Genomic DNA, 22,271 nt, shown 5'->3' with positions numbered 1-22,271 from the left:
CTTAATTTCTATATTTGTTTATTTCATAAAGGTTAATATATTTATTAAGCTTTTTATCAGAAAAAAGATTGTGTATTATCAATCATAAGTTATATTGATAATCAAAAGCTGAAAATTTTCCCAAAGTTGGAAAAATGACAAAATAGATATAAGTTAAATTTGTTTTATGATTTTTGTCAATATTTGTGTGTAAAGTCATTTTAATGATAGTTCAGTTGACATTAGGTATTCAAGATAATATGGTAATATGTGATATCTTCATCCTATCTTTCTCTTTATTGTATCGGAAAATAAATATGGTGTCATATCAGATATTCTTTACAATATACTAATGTCAAAATGAAATGTTCTTTCCAGCCTCTAAGAAATGAAACGCTATATAATTATATATCTGAATATTATGACATTACAATTCGTGGGTTGTTATCCCAGTGAGCCTGCGTGTGACAGCGCAAGCATTGTCCCTACGCTAACCCCTTGATCATTGTCTCCTAATACAGAGGAAACGAGTTACAAATCAATTAAATTACTCCGTTTTAATGTGTAATTATTGGATTTTTTTGTATTCTATAAAAACCACGATTGTCAGACAAAGTCTGTATGTGTGTAGTGTAATGTCACTATTCTCGGTAGGAAACAGCAGCAATTCCATTTTTTGTTTGCGTCTTCAATGACGGCACTGAAGTCTTTTGTGCAAAATGGTTATTTTTTTTGTGTTCCTACGTCAGATAAACACCACTTGCACTTTTTGAAAAGCGGCAGTTTAATTTGAAATACACAACAACATAGCTGTGATTAGAACAGCACTGCTTGTCCATTAGAGATAGAGGCTGAGCCCAAAGCTCCAGAGGCTGAACACAGCAATCAATTAGAATAGCTCCGGCATTAGATGTTCCAATTTGACAAAGAATAAAAAATCAATTACAGAGACAGGTGGAATTATGGAGCTATTGTAGCCGACAGGATATTGTGTGAACAATACTGGGATGATACTAAGTAGACAGAAATGAACTAATTTGCAGATCAATATTACATTTAATTACAACTTTGTACAGTTGTCCTATAGCTTGGTCAGATCAATTAATCAGGAGTGATGGAGGTTAGCTCTGAGTGGAAGGCTGAGATGGAGCTGGGGGTCCCCGTCAGTCAACTACACTTCTCCTGACTACAGTCAGGGAAGGGTATATATCATATCCTACTTTGACATGCAATCCACCAACAATCGCAATTATCCTTTAAAACCCTTTAAAACTTTAAAACCCGCTTGTGACAATAGATTAGAAAAACATGCCTACCTCAGCAACAGTAAGTGACATTATTGTCGGAATTAATTCAATTTGATGCTGGCTTTAATCTCCCTTGTAATGAACCGTTGTTACAAATAGCACAAAACAAACTTTTGAGTTACATTTAAAAATTGATTTTTGAAATATCAATTGAAACAGTGTTCCGGATGTGTACAGAAGAAAATGTGTGAGAGCTACAGGGACAATAAATAGATGTATATATATTTTTTTTAGAGTGATAAGGTATAAAGAGATCCTAAAACATGGCCAACAGATCTGAATGACGATTAATGTAAAACAAAACGTGACATAGAATAATCAGATATATGTGATCGACAGAAGATACACAGAAAGAAGAAAGGGATATAATAGGTAGAGAAGCTTATAAGTCACAGAAAGAAGAAAGGGATATAATAGGTAGGAAAGCTTACAAGTCACAGAAAGAAGAAAGGGATATAATAGGTAGAAAAGCTTATAAGTATCTGCCGAAGCACAGAACTTTCTATAATGTTATGGAATGTCATGTCATCCATAACAATCTTATTGACTACAAAAGCAAGGAGAGTTTGAGTGTCTCTTGTGGTCCCTCCGTATTGGACGAGGTCGCAAGATAGTGGGGTGGGGGATAAGTGTTATGGGTACTAGAATTGTTGACGGAGGATTATTAGTTGAAGAGCGGAAACCTGAAGCAGTGCACAGAAGTCAATGGGGATGGAGAGTAATGAGGTGTACACTGTACTAACAGGACCATTATAATATTACAGGGAAGGTTAAAACAGATGTTACAATCATCCCTAGTCTTACACAAAATAATGAAATCGTGTGACAATTCTACATCACCGTGAAGATGAATGACACTTCATTTCAAATCGGATACAAACGTTTTTATGACCTATTGAAAAAGACGTTATGTAGCCTCTTTGTTTTTACGATGTGTAAGATTGTTAATATTAGAAGAATTAGATATTTGGCTTTGTAGGGCCGAGATAAGAGAGATATATGACAGGATATTGTGAAAAGGCAACATTGTTTCTTTGTGTTAAGATTAATCCCGGGTCACAGAAGGTGTTGTTGAATCATGTTCGCTGACATGCTTGTCTCTGTGTTTTTGGCTGTGTCCTCCCTTGTTTTCCTTTTGTTTCTGGTTTGAAGTTTAATGACTCAGCTGGGCTGAAGGTTGTCCTACCTGGGGGCTACACATGATTTCTGTAGTGTCAAAACAACAGAGGGACAGGACTGGCCTTCACAGGGGCCCCCAGCAATGAAAGGCACAAGTGACTGACCAGGCTAGAACAGTACACTAACTTCGCGCTTCTTATATAACTATATAACTATTGTATCAAAGCATCGTAAATATAGTATTAAAAAGATGGTTACTAGTATTGTACTGTATTGTATTGTATTGTAATGTATTGTATTAAAATGGCAAAAATGTGACCAGCTTCTCCTTCTGTATATGAGGATATAACTTGTATAGCATTAAAAATACTGTAACTATAGTGCATTGTATTATACTTTACTATATTGTATTAAAAAGTCAAAGGTGTGATTTATATAACAAAGCAATTCTTTCTTTAGTTCAGTAAGATTCATATGAATATCACTGTAATGAGAAAAGGTTAATTCTGCCAGGAAGTCTTTATATAGAGGGTACACTCACAGATATATTGCTTAACAAAGTTTGGTCGTTTTGGACAGGTTTACTGGTTATCTGTTAGTTATGGTGGAACAGTTATTGTATTACCCAGTTTTCAGATTGCACAGGTGTTCAGTAATTTTGGTGTCGGATCATACAGGTGATTGGGAATTGATAGGTTTTGTTCCACTGATTCCCCCGGCCTGTGTATTAATTGTACATCCAATTTTCTAATTGCCAAGCCATGTATTATTTTTTTTGCCCAATGTATTAATTACATTTATCATTCAACCAATGTTTTAATTTCCCAGACTATGTATTAATCAGTCAGCCAATGAATTACTCTCATTAATTGTCCAGACAATGTATTATTTGCCCGAACAGTGTAATAGTAATTACTCGGCCAAAATCAATGTATTTAAATTTACAGTCAATATATTGATAACCTAGTCAATGTATTAATCACCCAATCAATGTAATAATTACTAAACCAGAATTAATGGTATTAAATGCATAGCCAACATATTAATGGTATAGCCAATGTATTAATGGTATAGCCAATGTATTAATGGTATAGCTGATGTATTGATGGTATAGCCAATGTATTAATGGTATAGCTAATGTATTAATGGTATAGCCAATGTATTAATTGTTTAGCCAATTATTCCTTAACCCAGTCAATGCTTTAATCGTCATCCTCCCTCTATACCTGCACGGATACAGCTTAAATGAGTGACAAATAAAGAGAGAGTTTGCTTTACTTCCTGTGCTTTCATTTACCTATTCACTTGTGTGGTATCTGTGTACGAAATGGCCAGGTTATCCACCGATAAGGGGAGGCGGAGTGTGAATCCTCACCTGGCCAACATGCCATTGTCACAATAAAGACATTTCCTTTGTCTTTTGAAACAACAGGTGAATCAATTAAAAATCATGTATCCTCACTCTGCATAATCGGCTAGATAGAGACTAATGCTAGCCACACAGGTATGCCTGGCTCACGGACTAGCTTCATCTCAGGTAAAAATAAAGTTAGCAATCAGATGGAAAAAAAATCACAACAGAAAGTGGGGGAGTAAGATCGGACAGCTGAGGTGAGTTTCTTTAATAGAGACCTATATTTTTCGTCTTATTAAGGTTTAAATGGTACCCTGTCAGCTACAGGTCTGTAAAACAAAGGTAGTCTATTGTCTACACTGCTAATGAGATACAGTGGCCGAGCCGATGTGAGGGTTAGGGCGATTTTATGTAGACACTAGAATATATTCTACGTTCAGGTGTATCATACCTACTTATGTATTAGTGCAAACAATTACATACTCTGATTCAGCACATTTATTAAAACAATACAAATATTTGTTGTATTGTGGTGGTGGTGGTTCGTAAGATTATATGTCATTGTCTTACTCCATAAACACAATGATTCAGCATTAAATGTCCTTAGTATTCAATGCTGTCTGCTTAAATTTCATGACAGTTTTGATTAATGTTCTGTAACATAATTTCGGAGATAAAAACGGGATATATATTGTGAGAGTTAGACACAATTGTTCTATTTTTATGGCTTTACCTGTTAAAGTGCATGTGAGGGGAAATTTAAATGACAATATGTTATGTAACCAGTGTGATTTAGGTTGTAAACCTGACGAGTGCCCTGCTAAAATGCTGCTCCATAAAACACAGCTGATACAGTAAAGGCGGTGACAGTCTCATTATGTTGTATTATCACCCTCTAATGTCGCCACAGTTTGACCAGGGGCACCTGTCACCTGACCGTTTGAAGTAGACTGGCCGTTGCTACCTGGTGGTGGGTTGCCAATGTCCCACTTCCTTAACAGAGTAGATTCCGTCTTATGTTGGTAGACAGATTGATGCCCGGCCAGATGACGGCCAGGTACTCGGTCCTCCCACGTAACATTACACCTGTGATCAGGTTTCAAAACAATTATCTGTCAGGAGTTGCTGAAAATTGCTACGTATCAGTGTAACTGGCTTAGTTGATGTTTAAGTCATATTTTTATTTTTATTAAAATGTTGTCTTTTATTCTAAACATAGTAAAATTCCATCAAAATTATAAATATAAATGATTAATTAACTTAAACAGAAATTCAGCTCAATCAAATATGAGCAAGATTTTTTGAAAGAATAGATTTATCTGCAAAATTGTGCCATTTAAAGATCCAAATATCAATTCAAGTGTACAGTTAATAGATATGTACAGTAAAACATTGATATAATGCCCTCGTTTCATTTGCCACTTCGTTTACCGCCAACATATTTCAATGTCCATTTTTCTTATTTTTTGGAAGAATAGTTTTGTATTTTTCCCTCAATTTATTGTCAAACCCCTTTATAACGCCAACATTTCTCTGGACAAATGGTGGCAGTATAATATATCAAGGGTTTATGGTATATCTGTTAAATGGCACTCTATCCATATGATAAAGGCATTCACTTCTCTCGATGAAGACTCAATTTCACCGTGATAAAGTTTAAACCAGATTGTGTGATCAACGTCTTGTAAATTGCATTATTGACAATCTCTACACTACATACATCATCTTTGGTAAACTTGAAAACTGGAAGGACTTTGTTGCCTCCACATTAAGCAATCTACAATACAACTCTGTAAAGTGACACCTGTAATATCACACACAAAAATATAAAGGGGAAAGTAATTTCAGAGTTAAATATACTGCCATCAGGAAGTATTTACCACAACATTGTCACCATGCACAATTTGTCATAGCCTTCTAACTCTATTTCTGGTTGTAGTCACAATACATTGATTAGGTAATGTTAGAAAGTTGTCAAAAAAGGCATTTTTACTTGGGGCAAAAATTTGAGATTAATTTGTGTTTAATGGCTTTAAAACTTTTGTGTTTTAGGGGAAGGAAAATATTGTTCAAAATAGTGTTTTTGTTCATAAGGAATTCTGTGAGATTTGAGGGGGGTACTTTGAAGGATTTTTTGAAGGTCAAAATCTAACAATCTGATTAAAATATTTTAATTTGTTTGAAACAATAAAATGTGCTGTTTCATCAAGATAGATGAATCAATGATTATAAGTTATCGGTGGATATTTGTACGTAGGTAGAGGGGAATACTGCCCCGTCATAGAGTTAAATATTCTGTTTTAATATCGTGTATTGTATACCCCGTGTTTATTGTTTGTCCGTCGAGCTTTTGTCTGTGGTATTTAATTGATGGTAGGATTGCTGTGTCGGACATTTAAAAAGTTGACAATATGTGAGCTGCGACTCGGATGTTTCGAATCATGGTGTTTGATAGTTCGTTAAAAAGGAGAGAAGAGACATTTAAATGTGACGAAATTTTAAAGGGATGCTATATTGCAGAGGATCAGTTTCAATTCCTTAAAGTTTTCGTAATGGATGGGTACACGATGGAATCAGGTAGGAACGAGAAGATTGTAACGTCTTACTTTGGAACTTCATTTAGGACCTTTTTAATTTTGATTTTATTATATTCAGGTAAAAGGCATGCAGAAACAAAACATCTGATAAAAAATATGAGGTAGTTTGAAAACTTTATATCAGTTTTCATATGTTAGCCCAGAACTGGGATAATCCTTCAAAACCAAAGAGGGCTTATTTTCAATGGGGTCCCTATATACGAAAAAACACTTTTAGGATGAAAAAATGAATTATGTTGGTATGGGAGATCTATGACATTATGATAGAAAATCTAAGTTGATTGGAATGCATGAGTAGTACTGTAGGCAATGACTAAATCAGTACACATTCGGGGTACTGGTATGTTACTGTACCTGAAACCTAGTATAGCGGTGTTACCTGACAGGTAGGTGACAGACGTGTGATCCTATTGACGTATCACCCTTACCTGTGTCTGGCGACATATCTTGTGTCTCGCATCATATAAATATAATCCCAGGCGCAACAACACTCTCCTGAGATTTTCATGTCCTTATGTGCATTGCGAAAAAACAAACTTAAAAAAAAAAGAGTTTTATTCATTGTATTTTGTCATACTAACAGTAATAGTTAAATGAGATTTTTTCTGAAACTTTTTCTTTTGTTTTTGTTTTTGAAAAACACATTTCATAATTCATATTGGGAATATTATCAATTTTGTGCAAGCTGTAAGCTTATTAAAATAATTTCATTTTCTATAATAACACCCAAAATTCATAGTCGTGTTGTGTTCTATCATTGTGGGATGGTTGATGTATGTTCCTGCTGTTGAAGAGAAATTAAATAATAAATCATAGCTACAACAGACATACAGAAAATGAATTTAAAGTTTTAAAAGAAACAATGGAGACGGCTGCGGAAATAATATATAGACAATAATGAGACCAAAAGTCAGTTGTCAGTATCGGTATTGAACAGGAAGATTTGACAGGATACAAAGTATTTTCTGAAAACACAGTCAGCATTTGTCGTATGAATTTCGCGAAATTTTCACTTCAATGATAAATACTTTTCCACATTTGCACTCCACTTAAAATCAATTGACTTAAATGACGAACCATTGTTTTTATAGAATATTTCCCTGTTGTTTAAAGTGTTAACATTCAAGCCGGAAATACAAAGAAAGGCAATGTTTGTTGATCATAAGATGCTGTAATATGTGCGTCACGCTCGTACAGTTTGATACGAGACACTAGCTGGTACGACAGTCGGAACAATGAATTGACAAATTGTTCATTACGAAGTATTAAATAGCTTATAGAAGAACTCGTATTAATGTATTTGGTTGTGAATCACCTTCCTGTGTGACATTGTTGTACACAATTCAGCTAAAACAATTCACTTCAGTGTATTAATCACCCACTATACTAGATTTTATCTGGTGCATGCTACAAATGTGAAGGACTTTGTCAAGTGCTTCTAAGTGATGCAGATCCTGAGAAAATTCGGGTCTTGTTTGTGTTTGTATTTCTCCCACTCATTCATACTTTGCAATTAAGGTTCCCAGTCTGTTTTGTTTTTCCTCCAGAAACTTGATCTTCTACCTCAGATTTCTGTCTTTATTTTGACCGAAGTAATTTTTGACATTTCGAGTGAATATGGAAATTTGCCGTCTATATATTAATGGAACATAATTGTTATTTTCTAATATAAAAGAGCTGTAGGAATTAGCAATATTCTGTGTGTGTGTTGCAGTAAAAGATAATTCAAACACTCTTATTGAATTTCTCATGTTTTACAAAGTTTGATAATTTTACTTGTAAGAAGTCCCAAGACATTTCATTCATTTCTGGTCACCTTAATTATTTGTCAGTTATTTCTCTCAAATTTCCAATTTTGTGTTGGAATACACTTTTTTTATTTACATCCGGGTCTATGTCCATCAATATACGATGATGTCATCACTTCTATGAACATCCACTTCCCTTATTACAATAGTTAGGCATTATCATAACACTTAGGCAACAGTTAGGCATTATCACAACAACAGTTAGGCAATATGGGAAGAAATCACAAATGCTTATTCTGTTTGTTCAATTTTGCAAGAGTTAACAATATCAAAATAAAAATAGTCATGGATTACAAATCTGTGCCATCTGATGCATCTAAGTCATAGAATGACATTGACAGTGCTAGGTGTTACAGGCCAGGTAACACAGGTGAGACATACAGGTAGACCAGGTACATGTACCTGTATTGTCTTCCCATCAATCATACAAAACTGATTGCACTGATCCATCAATCAGGTGGCGCTCTTCCTACCTGAGATCGGTCAACTCCTTCCAGGCAGAACAGATTGTACACGGCAGCTACAACACCACCTATTATTTGTCAGGATTATTCTCCGTTAAGAGAATATCCATACATGTTGTGACAGATCAGTGACAATTATGTATTTGTTTGTGGCCCGGGGCTAGACTTCGTCCTAGTAGGAAGTGATCATGGAACTTAGCAAGGTTCATTCCCCACCCGTATATATAAAATAGGATGACTTTCCTTCCTTAATTTTATTCCATCTTGTCTAATACACCTGAGAACAACCCCTGGACTAGATATCATCCCCTGTTTGGAACAGTTAGTGTGATCTAGGTATATAATCAAAGGTAGGCAAAAACAACTTCATGCTACTAAACTATGTACAATTAAAACCACAGAATTCATTAAATTCTGTAATTAAACACATTATTTCTTTAATGCTGGAAATACTATCAGGGGGAATTTAACGGTATCAGGTAATTGTTGGCATCAAAAATGATTTTTTTTTTAATAATAGAATGTTTCAGAAATAAAAAAATGAGTTTAATAATAAAATTAAATATAAAACATTATTTCAGGATTATCTTTAACTTTATTACTATTAACTTAAAACATTTTAACAGGATGCATTGTATTAATGGTGTTTTATATAAACATATTTTAAATGGTACATTGTTTTAATGGTGTTTCATATAAATACTTTTAGAATGATGCATTATTTTATTGGTGCTTTTTATAAATACATTTAAAAGGGTGCATTGTTTTAATGGTGTTTTATATAAATACTTTTAGAATGATGCATTGTTTTAACAGTGTTTTATTAAATGTATTCAGAAGGATAAACTGTTTTAATGGTGTTCATAATGATTCTTTTAATTGGTTTTATAAAGATAGATTTGGTGCTAAAAGTAGTTAAATAAATATATTAAACAATTAAGATACTTCCTTGAACTATTTTACGCCAATTCTCAGCAATATTAAAACTGCAATTATTTGATAGTTCAGATGCTTTATGGAATTATTTTACCTAGACTCACGGCAATATTAGAACAAAAATGGCTTTTGTGGTGTATTAGGAACCAGTGATCAACCAATTCCTCATCCCTTTGCAATCGCTAAATTTCAGAAGCAATTAGACCTACAGTGCTCTGAGTCTTCATCATGGTATCCGTATCTAAACTAAAAAAAACAGAAGCTTTTCAAATCTCTTGGTGGTAAACCTGTAGGCTTATATTCTTAACTATGTATGGTGAAATCAGTACATGTTGAATTTAAAAATTCTGGTTGATATGGATGGAATTAAACAGGCAACATATTTTAAAGTCAAAATGATAGTATTGATGGTTGTTTGGTTGACAGAAGCAACATTTTTTTACAAATACTAAAAATGTGATTCTGCTTCAATCTTTACAGAGTGGACTTGAAATTGATTTGGTGCAGATTTTGTGGTGAATAAAATTTCTGTTAATGCATGAAACATTCATCAATTTAAATTCAGTGTGAAAATGGTGACATTTTCTGATGATCATAAGAAAAGTCAAACCAAAGTTAACTTTTGATCATCAAAGGTGGATTTTACATGATAATATTGGTTCTAAGTTGAGTGTAGTTAGAATTATTTTGTTCAGCAGGATGGTTTTCTATGGATTCAGACAGGATGCTAGTTTGAAAACCTTGTTTAACTCAAGATCTGTTTTGGTCCCATATGACGGTTAAAATCTGTTTATTTGAACTTGTATATATCTGAAATACTTTTCTACATTTTTTTTCATGTTTTTTTTCTGCCTCTGAAATAGCAAGGTTCGACTAGTTGCGTTGTTTGGGGGTACATGTTTAAATAGACCTCCGGTTTGTCTCCTTGGAGCGGAGATTAATGGTGAGGGTACCCCTTGACTTCCTGAAAACATGTTTGTTTCGCAATGCTTCGGCACATCAGTCAGATGTTGAAAAGCAACAAAAAATGTGTATACTTTTCACTTTCTTGGGTCAGCTATCAGACATTGCAGGCGCCCTGTATACAACAATACCAGCTCTGTGAAGGCGACCGTGTCTGCCCGAGGTTCCCTGTACTCGCTCTTCAGAAAACCAGATTAATACACCTACAGTTTATGCAATTTTTACACATGTGACTTGGGTTACATCATTTTTCACAAAAGCATTGTTTCTTTATTTTCCAGATAAAAGTTTTGCTTATACGACTGTCTGTATGCATCCGTCTTGTATATCTCAATATCACTTCAGTGTTTCCAATGGCCCATGATGAGTTTGCCTGTCTGTGTATGTTGATAACCAGTGGTTAAAATTCTCCGATTTTTTCAGCAATATTTTATCAGATTTTGACTTCGGAGTCCGCTGGGTTTTTTTGGAAAAGAAAGTACCTGGTATAACGATAAATCAACCTTAAAACTTCTTTGCTCTATTTTTATTACTTGTGAAAAAAAAAAAAGTAACTTCATATTTTTTTAATTCAACATGTGTTGTCATATTTTGCAGGAGCATGTCTTCAAAACGAAAGAATACCCCAACAAAGCTGCCAAAAGACGACGTCGTAAGCGAGCGACCAATCAGTGAGTGCGACAGTAACCAAGACAGTGACGGAGAATTAGACCCCTCCCATTTACACATTGTCACGAAATCGGACAGCGAATCTCAGGACTCGGACAGCTGCGGCTTGGACAGACCTCCGAGCAAAAAACAACGAATTCTCCAAAGAGTGCGACAAGGGTCTGACTCGGACAACGAGCTTAGTTTCTCAACACATTTCAACAATAATAATAACCATATCACAACAAAGTCCAATTTTGGACTGCAGAAAAAGTCAATGGACAGTGTACTCCGACGATTGAGCTCAAAGTCCGACAGTGAGCTTGAGAATAACAATATGGCTGACAAACCAGGCAATTCTGATGTGCGTGTGAAAGAGAGCATTCAGATGCTACTCAGCGACGGTAGCCTGACGGACAAGGAGCGCAGACTCAGTGACATGATTGCTCAACTGCAGGATCTAAAGGAAGACATCAGCAAACAGAACAAAGGGGTAAGTGATAACTATATGTAAAGTGAAAGTAGATTTTTTAACTTGAATTTCAACTTTATAAAAATGAAACTTAAACGGTACAGGTATTGTTCCAAACATCCTGTTGATTTTCTAAAATGGCTAAACCGATGTATTGAAACTATTCATAGTTTGGTGGGGTTTTTTAAACGTTTTCTGATAAATTATTAGAAGCAGTGATACATTCTCAGAATCAGACTGCCTCCTATATTGTTTCCAATTCAATCTGAATTACTTCCGTGTTGCAACGATTTGATACGTATTGAAAAAAAATGTCTTGGTGTCTTTTGGGTAAGAAAATATCTCGTCCATTTCATAACAGTCGATGGAAGTCAAAGACACAATAAACATTATTAGGCTTGCAGGATATTTATAGACATAGGGGACCCACTGCTTCAAGGCCTTTAGATACACACTATGATAATGCGATACCCTTTCTACTATTTTTCACCTACACCTTGATAGAAGCCAAATGGCAGTGAGTAAATTGTCTCAATTATGCCTCAAGTTCATGCCACAGTTTATTGAAATGAATTACAAAATACAGCTGCACTGGCAAGCAGCCAGTCTCGCATCAATGTTTTGGTGTTGCTAGGTCAGAGGTCAATGTATTTCTGGTAGGAACTGTGCCAACCTCCCGTTGTCTCATTCATAACGGTAATTCTTGCCAATGGGATAAAGTAGCTTCCATGCGAAATGTCCGTGAAATCATCTCTGTGTTTTAATTACTGCAATTATGGAGTAGAAATAGGTGTAAAATTGTTAAATTGATGGAGAAATTGTCTGAAAATGTCAGTAATGATATTTGTGAATGGTTGTTACGGAGAAAGGCAGTAATTAGAAGAAGTTTTGACAACTAGTAAGATGCTTACAGACCAGCGATAAAGACTACTGTTAAAAACATTGGTTGTAGTGGCATCGGAAAAGTTTTATCGAGGGAACTTGGTAAGTAAAACCGCTGACAATAAGATGAGCCAAGGAGATGACTCAGAAATACGCGGAGTGCAAAAACAAAGCAAATTAAAGCTATCTGGCTATCTTTTAACAAGACAGTTGTTTAGATAAAGAATTGTAGCTCAGTGTAATGGGTAGACGGATGTTGAACAGTGATCTATTGAGAGTCAAGCAAAATGTTGTGTACCTCAGTCGTGGGGCGAGTACCTTCGACAAATTCACACCCCTCGGGTTTACTGCTACCTACTGACAAACAGCGATAAATGTTCCTGCAATTGGATAATGCCTCCATTTACTGTGTAAGTAAATATATATATAAAATCCTGCTCCATCAAAGCAGATGGCTGATGCTATTTTGCATACTGCACTACAGTCGAACTTTCCGAGAAGAAAGCATAGTTGATGAATGCCTTCTTGTGTTAGCCTTAACTAGCAGTTTTGTTTTCATTTAGAGGGAAAATGGGTTTCCTTTGTGGTGCCGACAGAATGCTGAAGAATTTATTGTTATCACTGGCTTTAGTGCAAAAGTCACTTTTGTCCAATAAGATTTTATCACTTAAAACTCGTTTTTTTGGATGAAAAACAAAAACAACATGAAATATGATTTGACTATCAAAGAGAACAGAAGTGCCTATAGCGAGATTTTATGACGTAATATTCTGTACATTGAAAGGAATGGAGAAACTTGACAAGGGGAGGGGTTAAACCAGGGCACTAGATACAGTTACATTTGCCAAAATTGAATTATTTCATGAAAAGAAGCGGAAGCGTTCTTCAATTGAAGAATGTTGAAAAGAACAATTTCTTGTTGATTTAGATAAATGAATAATAGAATTTAATTTGTCTGTCATGAATTACTTATTGTACTTCTTGCTTGACTTCCTACCTCACTGGTCTTGAAAGATGAGAGATAAAGAGAAAAAAAAGGGGGACCTATGTGTTGAAGTAAGTCTGAGGCCTACATGGAAGCAACAGCAACTTGGCAAGCATTATTTGAAATCTGTCAGTATTTAGCATGATAGGTCTACTAAAATTCTGGTATCCTTTTAACAGAGGAGACCGCCTCTATCTCTCCTATCACAATCATAGGCAGTAATTTGTGTCCCCTATAACATTCACATCAAATTACGTACCCTACTCCAATAAAACCTACTCCAAATGCATGGTCGACAATATATACGGATAAAGCTTGACATTTCTTCCTAAATACAAATGGCGATTGGAGCGGTTTTTGTAGCAAAGTGGTTTTTCCTCCGCCACCATTGTCATCCAAGGCATACTAAAAGCAGTTAGATACTTAGAAAAAGAAAGTGCTCTTTTATCCATTTCCTATTTCGCGTTTTTATTTCAAATGTGATTCTGCGAGCCAGCGATCACTCCGAACTAACAATGGGTGGGTAAATGTAACCCTAATGAGATGAATTGGACGTAATTGTCTCACAAAACCTCACAAACCATCCACCATCACCGCCTTATTGCCAACAATTTGGTGTGGGTTAGCCCGTAGTCAATAAGCCCAGCACAAACTGTTAGAAAATGCAATCACCAGCTAAACTGCTGGCTTTATTGTCTTTTTAAATGGGAACAAGATGACAGTGTATGGTCTTAATGGCCAGTAAATCTGGACAAGTTTCAGGCAAATAAAGTCACACAGTTAATCTAATCTGGTGTTTTAGTTAAGGTGTGTGTGTCACTGTCAGCGGTCAGATATAGCTTGTGTTCTAAGCTGTTATAGAAACATAAACAGGGCTGGTGGACAGCGCCCCCGCCCCCATCTTTATTGGGGACAAAGTTTTACAGATATATTCTGCAATTAACTCAAATAGAATTGTATATGAGGGGCCATTATACAACACCCAACTGTAGAGAATATTTGTAAATAAGTAATAAGGGTTAATTAAAATATTACACAATTCTTTTTGTCAATATTCAAATTAAGACATGCAGCAGATTTAATGAACACTTTACAATTATAACATTTGTCTGTGTGAGTATAATTGTGTTCATAGTAACTGAAATATTATTTGAAAGATTTTTTTTATATAAAAAATAATGACATCAGAGTTTTAACATTACAAATGAACTTTAATATAATTAATTTGTTAATATTTGTTTAATTTGCATCTAATTATCTCTTTTAGACTGATCAAGTGGCTGAAACACCAGAATCCAAAACAACAGGTAAGGCAACTTGAGCACAAAATATATATAGAAATGCTGCTGAGTTCTGTGGAATGGGGGCATATCTGGCAGTATACCCTGTAATTTGAGGTCAGGGAGATAATAGGGGCAAGTCCCTGAAAGTAGCAAATTAAGGATTGCCTATTTCCTATTATACTATAAGATGTGAACAAGTTTTTCTCATCAAGAATGTGATGATCTGTTTCTTCGTTCATGATGACTGTTTCTCAGCACATGTGTCTCTACATGTGTGATATTCTGTTTCTCAGCACAGATAAGCCTGTGTCTTCACACAGAATATGACATCGTGGTTTTAGCCCACATGACCCGGGACGTATACATAATCCACTAACATACAAAACTCATTACTCAGATGTGATAATCTGTTCCTCATTTCACTACAAGATGCGCTGACTTGTTTCTCATTTCACTGCAAGGTGCAACATACAATACAGCCGAGACGAAACACATTTGTCTACCGGGTAGTAGGACACCAATATCACGATAGACCAGAAATGAATAGGTTCACGGGCCAGAGGGAGGAGACTTAACTGGAGAATTAAGGGAGGGTGTGTTTTACAGTAAATCGCAGAAACTGAAAGTACAGAATGGGCACGGAATACGGGAGTATATATAGTCAGAATGTCCCTGGACGAAAGAGCTCCCGCTGGGCCTCCTGTTAGGGGTTCAGTCATAGTGGTTAAATGAAGATTGGTATTTTTAATGAATTTATACATCAAAGCGTGGGCCTGGGTATTTTTTTGTGCGTAGGAAAACACAAACTTCTTGGTTGAGTAGAGAAATGCATTAAAAATGTTCCTTAACATGACCGTTTGCTACACTGTTCGATTGTCATACAGGCGTGTTTTATGTTTAAATGTATGTCCGTATATTGCATTGTTTGGCAGGACACATTTTATCTACAAAACCTAGACTTTCATGACAAGTTCAATTTGCTCTGAACAATAAAATGTAGTACATTTGAAAGTGGTTTTACAAATGGGTTTGTGAGCAGTCTCTAGGCGGCAAGGGTTAAAGTATATATGTATTATACATTCCAGTATTCTGTAAAGACAGTGTTTGTGAAAATTTCTATATCAAAAAAGGTCAAGTTAATTGAGTTTGAAAATTATTCTTGTTCCATGAAGTTGTTTAGGAACTTTTACACTGCAAGGGACGATAATAATGTGGTTGGGTGAGAGAGAGAGAGAGAGAGAGAGGGGGGAGGGGGGTTCTATTAAACATTCCATGACCTTATCTAAGACTACTTCAACTATCGAAGACTGTTGTAGGATTGATGGAGGTCGTTCTTTAAAAAAATCTTTGCTTAGGAGGGTAGAGTAAGTGGTACAGATTTTTTGATTTTTTTTTTAAAACCCATCATTTTTATATACAAAACTTGTCATATTACCAATCTTGATGTCTAGCATTATAAAACTACAAACAAATCTAGTTGTTATGTTACACTTGTAATGGACCTATCATTATAATTTACTGGATTGGCTTGAGAGGTTACTGATTCCTGTAGTAGCCAAGGTGTGGATCTGGGCTGAGATGGCCAAAGTCCCTCAGAAGTCAGGACCCCCTACAGCCCCAGCCCTGCCCCATAAACCCTTATAATTACCCTCACTACAAAGACCGCCACTCTTTGGAGAAATAATCACACAATTTGGGACCTAAGTCCAAACACAGAAAATGCCATTATAAGTGTGATGGGGGACTTACTGGCTGACTTTGAAGTGGGAACCTCAATGTGTTTTCCAATGGGGTTTGGTAGCCCCTGTGGTCCCGTAGGGGCTCTGATAAAACAGAAATTGGGTGATAAGGATAATATCACTGTACCACCCTTTGTTGACAAAGTCTCCGGGAGCTCACTGTGTCCAGCTGGGACAGAAATCTTAAAAACAAAAAACCGGGTCAGGTTTAATTACAGATACTTTAGGAACACGTCCTGCTGAGTGAGTCTGGAAAGTAAAACAAAGAGTTGGGGTCTGTTGTCAGCATCTGTAACCGAGGTTGGTAAACTGGGCTGGGAACAATAAGTTGACCGTTAAGGATCCCCGTACCACTGCCGAAAACGGTAACTGCACATTGGAAACTGTTTTCTCTGTCATGACCATAGCTTTGAAAAATCATTTCCAAAAAAGAAACCATTCTTTGTGGGACTTTTAAGAAGAACTAATAAAGATAAAAATAAGCAAAAAGAATCAACAATATTGTTCTGAGTATAAAAATTCAGCAAGCCTATAGACTGGAACCTGAACCTTTGCTTTCAGGTTGTTATATATACTAAGTGAGCGATCGGTTCAAAAGAAGATGTCCCTAATGTGCTACAGTTATATATCCAAAATATAAAGAGAGAAAAAAAACAGGGAAGTGGGACAGGGACCTTTAAGCTAAGAGCTACATATTAGAGGGAGCCAGTGATATTAGGGAGGGGGTGTTTGTGACTTTAGGGAGGGGGTGTTTGTGATGTTAGGGAGGGGGTGTTAAGTGTCTTTGGTATGGAGGAGATAAAGGATAAGTGAGAGAAGAGGTTAAAGGATAAGGAGGGGGTAAAGTTTATGACTTATGAAAGGAGAAGGGCACTGATCAAAGACAAAAAACTAATCTGGGATGGAAAGGAGTTAACATGGATAGGTCCATAAAAGGGATAGTTGGAATTCGTGAGGAAAGTGGGATAGTTATACAAGTCTAGTGGGATAGTTATATAAGTAATGGGGATGGGATTGTGGGGTATTTATAACAAATGGAAGAAATTCAGGTGCTAATGATGAAAACTAATCTGGGATGGAAACAGGTTGAAATTGGATGGATCCAGATTTTAATTGGAATCCATGGAGGATAGTGGGATAGTGATTAAGTAATCTAGTGGGATAGTGATTAAGTAATCTAGTGGGATAGTTATTAAGTAATCTAGTGGGATAGTGATTAAGTAATCTATTGGGATAGTCATTAAGTAATCTAGTTGGATAGTTATTAAGTAATCTAGTGGGATAGTTATATTAGAAATCGGTATTGGATTGTGGGGTATTTATAACTGATGGAAGGAAGGTGGCAATGATCAATGATGAAAACTAATCAAAGATGAAAACAAGTTGTGAAATTGGATGGATCAAGATTTTAATTGTAATCCATGGGGATAGTAGAATGAGAAAAAGGATGGGATTCTGGGGTAAGAAAGGAGCAGAGAGAAGGGGACAGATCGGTCCCCTGCTGAAGTAGAATTGACAGGGATAGGTTCTCAAGAGAAACACCATTAGCAGTCAACCATGACTGGAGTGTAATGAGGGTCAGGGGTCTGGCATTCCTCAGCTTCCCCAGCCCAAACACCCCGCTTAATGACTCCACAATACAACTTGAAAGAGGCCCTGCTATAGAAAAGTTAATTATTTCACTTAAAACACTTACATTGTGTACAGGGATCAGAGCTCTCCTACACAATGGAGGGGCTATAGAGCGAGGACAGGGCCTCCGACACTGCTGAGAGCTGTCCACATGGTTCCTGTTAGAATGGTAATTCCCCTGTTTCTGCTCTATTAGTCAAACAATAGCCTCTGTCAGGCCCAAATTGTTTCAGCATTTCCTGAATCTTAAACATTCCCTAACAGTTCCCAGACTTTGTGTTCTGCCTGTTTCATTCCACCTCTGACAATCTCACACCCGTCAGGAGCCGTTAGTTTGGAATATGGGTGAAGTGTTTCGACTACAACTGTTTCCCTACTCAGGGTGTACAGCCTCGGACACCAGGGTACCTGGAGGATGTCTTCACGACACTAAAGTCCCGGCCAGTCATCTGCCTTTAATTTCCAGGTGGAAAATGGGGGGATGAAATAGGAGTCATGGTTATTTGTATAGACAGTTTAAAAGGAATGTTACGAAAACAAGTGCTTGAAAAGCTTTCATTTTTATCTTGGCTCATACCAGCGGAGAAATATGCAAGGTCAATCAAATAGATGTCAACAATTTTTTTCCCCTGAATATTTTTTGGAGATGCTATGTAAACAACTGTGAAACATTTGAAACATATTATGTAAAATTACAAACGTGACATCATTTACAATTTGCATAGTTTTTATTTTGAGATGATATCCCTTAAATCAATTTGTGATATTGATAAAACTGTCTTTTGACAGGTATTCCTGGAAGAAACGGGGGGAAAATGAAAAAGAAAAAACAATCTTCAGTTAATTTTGTTGGCCTTGAGAATTTGGCCTTAAAAGCATATTATTAGTTTGAAAGCATTAAAGCAGTTAAAAACTAAGTTTGGGAGGCTTCAGGTTGCTATGGTGATATAGGACTTGCGAGGTAGAGTATATATATAGGCCTTCCGCAACTATTGTTTCGGTACTTTAGTCACAAGTACGTAGCACCAGTAACGAGGGCTATTGTACCACTACCCCGTGTTTGAAGTTAAATTAAGACAAAGGACCTGAAGTACAAGAGAGTTAACCGACTGCCCTTGTATTTCTTCCCCAGGGAAAGTACGTAAGCAATTCCATGAATCCTTCCCCTTCATATTACTACGTACTTTCTGTAGTAATTCACGAGTACTGACTTTACCCTAGTAAGGGTCTGCAAACTCGCACAGCACTGTCACAGTTAAACATCGCTCTCATTTGGAAATAAAATTGTTGATGCTAAATTTTCAAAAAATATAAAAAGTTTATGTATAGCGTTTTAGTCCTGTGTTATGTCACTTTTTATTGTATTTTCTTCATTGATTTTATGAGATTTTGGCATGGATGACTTAAAAGTAAAATTTGTCCCATGAAATATAAAGTATAGTCCATTACTCTAAAACAACAGTGAATTTCTTTTTATCTTTTCATATGTTACAATGCATATGTATGCTTATCAAAGCCCATTACATTAAAAAGTGAAACCTTATTTCTTCTTAAATCAGGAAATGCATATACTTCCTTATGACATCATTTGATATTAAATACCTCGAATTCTCGGAGATTTTGTCCCCCATTCCTGAGCTTATGTCACAAACAAAAGTATGCAATCGGCTTGTTTTAATTGTTTGGTGTAAAAACAATACATTGCATTGTTAACGCGTGACAAATCGTCTGGAATTTCCACACGTGTATTGAGAGCTTCCTCTAGTTTTCCTGGTGTACTAGAAATCGGAAACATCACAATTATAGAGTAAGACACTTGTGGTGTATAGAGTCATGTACTCATGGTTGTGTTTTATTAATACAATAGGACAGACAATTTCCGTCTCATTTGTCACGTGTTGGCAATAAATATATCCTTGTATTATTATTTTCCTTTTATTAAAATTTAGACATTTAGTCTGGCCAAATCATATCTGTAAAAAATTTCAAGATTTATGAGGGAAAGATCAGAGGGAAATAGATTGCAATTTTCTAAGCTTGCGTTAAAATTGTCCATCGTTTCTCCTGTAATTATACTGGCCATTAAACAGTTAATGGGGTGCATTCCGGAAAAAAAATGACATCATGACTGGAAATTGGACAGAGTGCTTTTGTTATCTGGCTATTGAGATTGTTGCAGGACAATCGTGAATCTTAACAATAAACTCGCAAATTTGGGTGATTGTACCCCGTCTTTTTCTTGTGGTTACACAGACGTCGACATGGCCATTGTAGGTTCCGGATGGATCTATCATGGGTCAAACGCGTACAAGTGTCATTGTATATACCTTTTACTTCAAAAGCGTGCGCCTGTGTGCACCCATTGTTACCTGTACAATTGGCGGGCGTAGGTCAAAGGTCAAGTGGAGTGGCCGGGTACAACAAAACATTCATACACTATTGTTTAAATCTTCAATAAAGAAAAACAACACACCTTTCTTTCAAAAATCTAATTTTTTTTTGTCTGAAGATTTTATCTGCAGGTAAAATAAGAAGAAAAGTATTTGAATGGTTGTAATGTTTAAAAAAACAATTGGTTTTTTTTCTATGAGTGGTTTAAAATAATGCTTTATACAGGTAAACTGTTGGTGTTAGTCTGGGGATTATTTCGTATTTACACATGGTTAGTCTCCTAGCAAGTTTTCATTAATATTCTGAATTTACACACTAGCAGACGTTTGTAGTGCTGGACACACACAGATCCCAGGAAGGCAGGGTTTTCATCATAGATAATTGCAATTAACTCTTCAGAGAAATTGTGTATAAATAAACTGGATCACTTTTCCTTTCTGTGAGAGTTCAAACAAGCCTGTGTAAATTTACCTGTGACAAGTTAATTGTATTAAGTGATTGGGTACACAGGTAAGAATGGGATGTGACTGCAGCCACAATAGCTGGTGTGCTGTGGTCGATGGACCGTGACAGATCCTGTATACTGAGGTGACACTGATTGTCCAGGTCTTTTGGATACAATGGACACACTTCACTGGATAATCGCCTTTCCAGTCTGTGTATACAAACTTATTGTTGTCTTGAAAAAACAAGCCACTCAGTAATATACACTCTCATGCTTTTCTCCTTCCTGCTGAAGTGTCCCTCTTCACCCATCATAGCCTATTGTTCTCAGGGAGATCAGGGGTCGGGGGTCACCCATAGCAGCCAATCCCCTACTGATGTGTCAGAGGTTAGAGGTTAGTAAACAGGCAGTGTGTGTCAGTCAGTTGCTAGATACCCAGGGAGTCAGATGGTTGTAAAGAGTACAGACAGTGGAATCATGACTTTGATAGGTAATATTTACACCTCTTTAAACTCTCCTTTTGTGTATATCTTGTTTCCTTTTCAGACTATTCCCCCCTCAGGTTGTTTTATTATGTTCTTGTTATCATTATAAGCCACAGGTTGTTTTTCTACATTTCATAACAAAAATATTATGAATCCATGTTCTACATTTGGAGTGTACTGTATTAGTTAATAATAGTCTGGTAATGACTATGAAGGTGTTGTTAACCTTGTATGTTTGACTGTTTTTGTTAATTCACAATTATATACACAGTATCAGAAACAGTATCACCCCCAAGGATGAGGTCTTGATTTATTTATATGAAAACTTATTTAGATTTATGAGGATCTATAAACAAAATGTAGAATTTAATTTTTATACTTGCTTATAATGATCATCAGATGTGTGTTATGTTTAATTGCGGATATGTTTCATTGAACTGTTCACCTGATGATATTGATCGAAGGCTGTCATTTCATAACAATGTGTGCAGGCTCAATAACTATATATAATGAAGTATATACTGTATAATGAACCAGTATGGTTGGAAATGATGTGTTTAATGTTTTTTTAACATTATTTTCTAATCAATTTACAATTTTCCCGGTTTTCTATTTCTGCTGTCAATATCTCATCAGAATTTCACTGTTTTATAATAATTATAACAAAAATATTTGTGTTAAGTCCATTATCTATCCTGGTTTCGATATGCTAGCTGTGAAAATTTCTTTTCTGTATCATTGGTGATATACTTCTAAAGTGACACTGGTTTGAATGTGCAGGT

The 22,271-nt window shown here is 35.9% G+C and overlaps 1 protein-coding gene across 9 annotated transcripts in view; it reads left to right on the top strand.

Moving 5' to 3' along the window:
* The window catches only part of LOC110459903 (transcription factor SOX-13-like), a 221,096-nt gene that overhangs the window by 180,499 nt on the left and 18,326 nt on the right, over positions 1 to 22,271 (top strand). For all 9 annotated transcript variants that reach the window (XM_021512391.1, XM_021512390.1, XM_021512392.1 and 6 more), the window contains 2 exons: positions 11,125 to 11,668; positions 14,782 to 14,821. In XM_021512391.1, the coding sequence (XP_021368066.1) occupies positions 11,129 to 11,668; positions 14,782 to 14,821 (580 nt within the window). In that variant the 5' untranslated portion in view covers positions 11,125 to 11,128. The remainder of the gene's footprint in view (positions 1 to 11,124; positions 11,669 to 14,781; positions 14,822 to 22,271) is intronic.

This window comes from Mizuhopecten yessoensis, unplaced genomic scaffold (assembly GCF_002113885.1).
Source record: "Mizuhopecten yessoensis strain PY_sf001 unplaced genomic scaffold, ASM211388v2 scaffold10275, whole genome shotgun sequence".
Classification (NCBI taxonomy): domain Eukaryota; kingdom Metazoa; phylum Mollusca; class Bivalvia; order Pectinida; family Pectinidae; genus Mizuhopecten; species Mizuhopecten yessoensis.
Note: the sequence above shows the minus strand (reverse complement) of the source record. Positions and strands in the feature narration are given on the sequence as shown.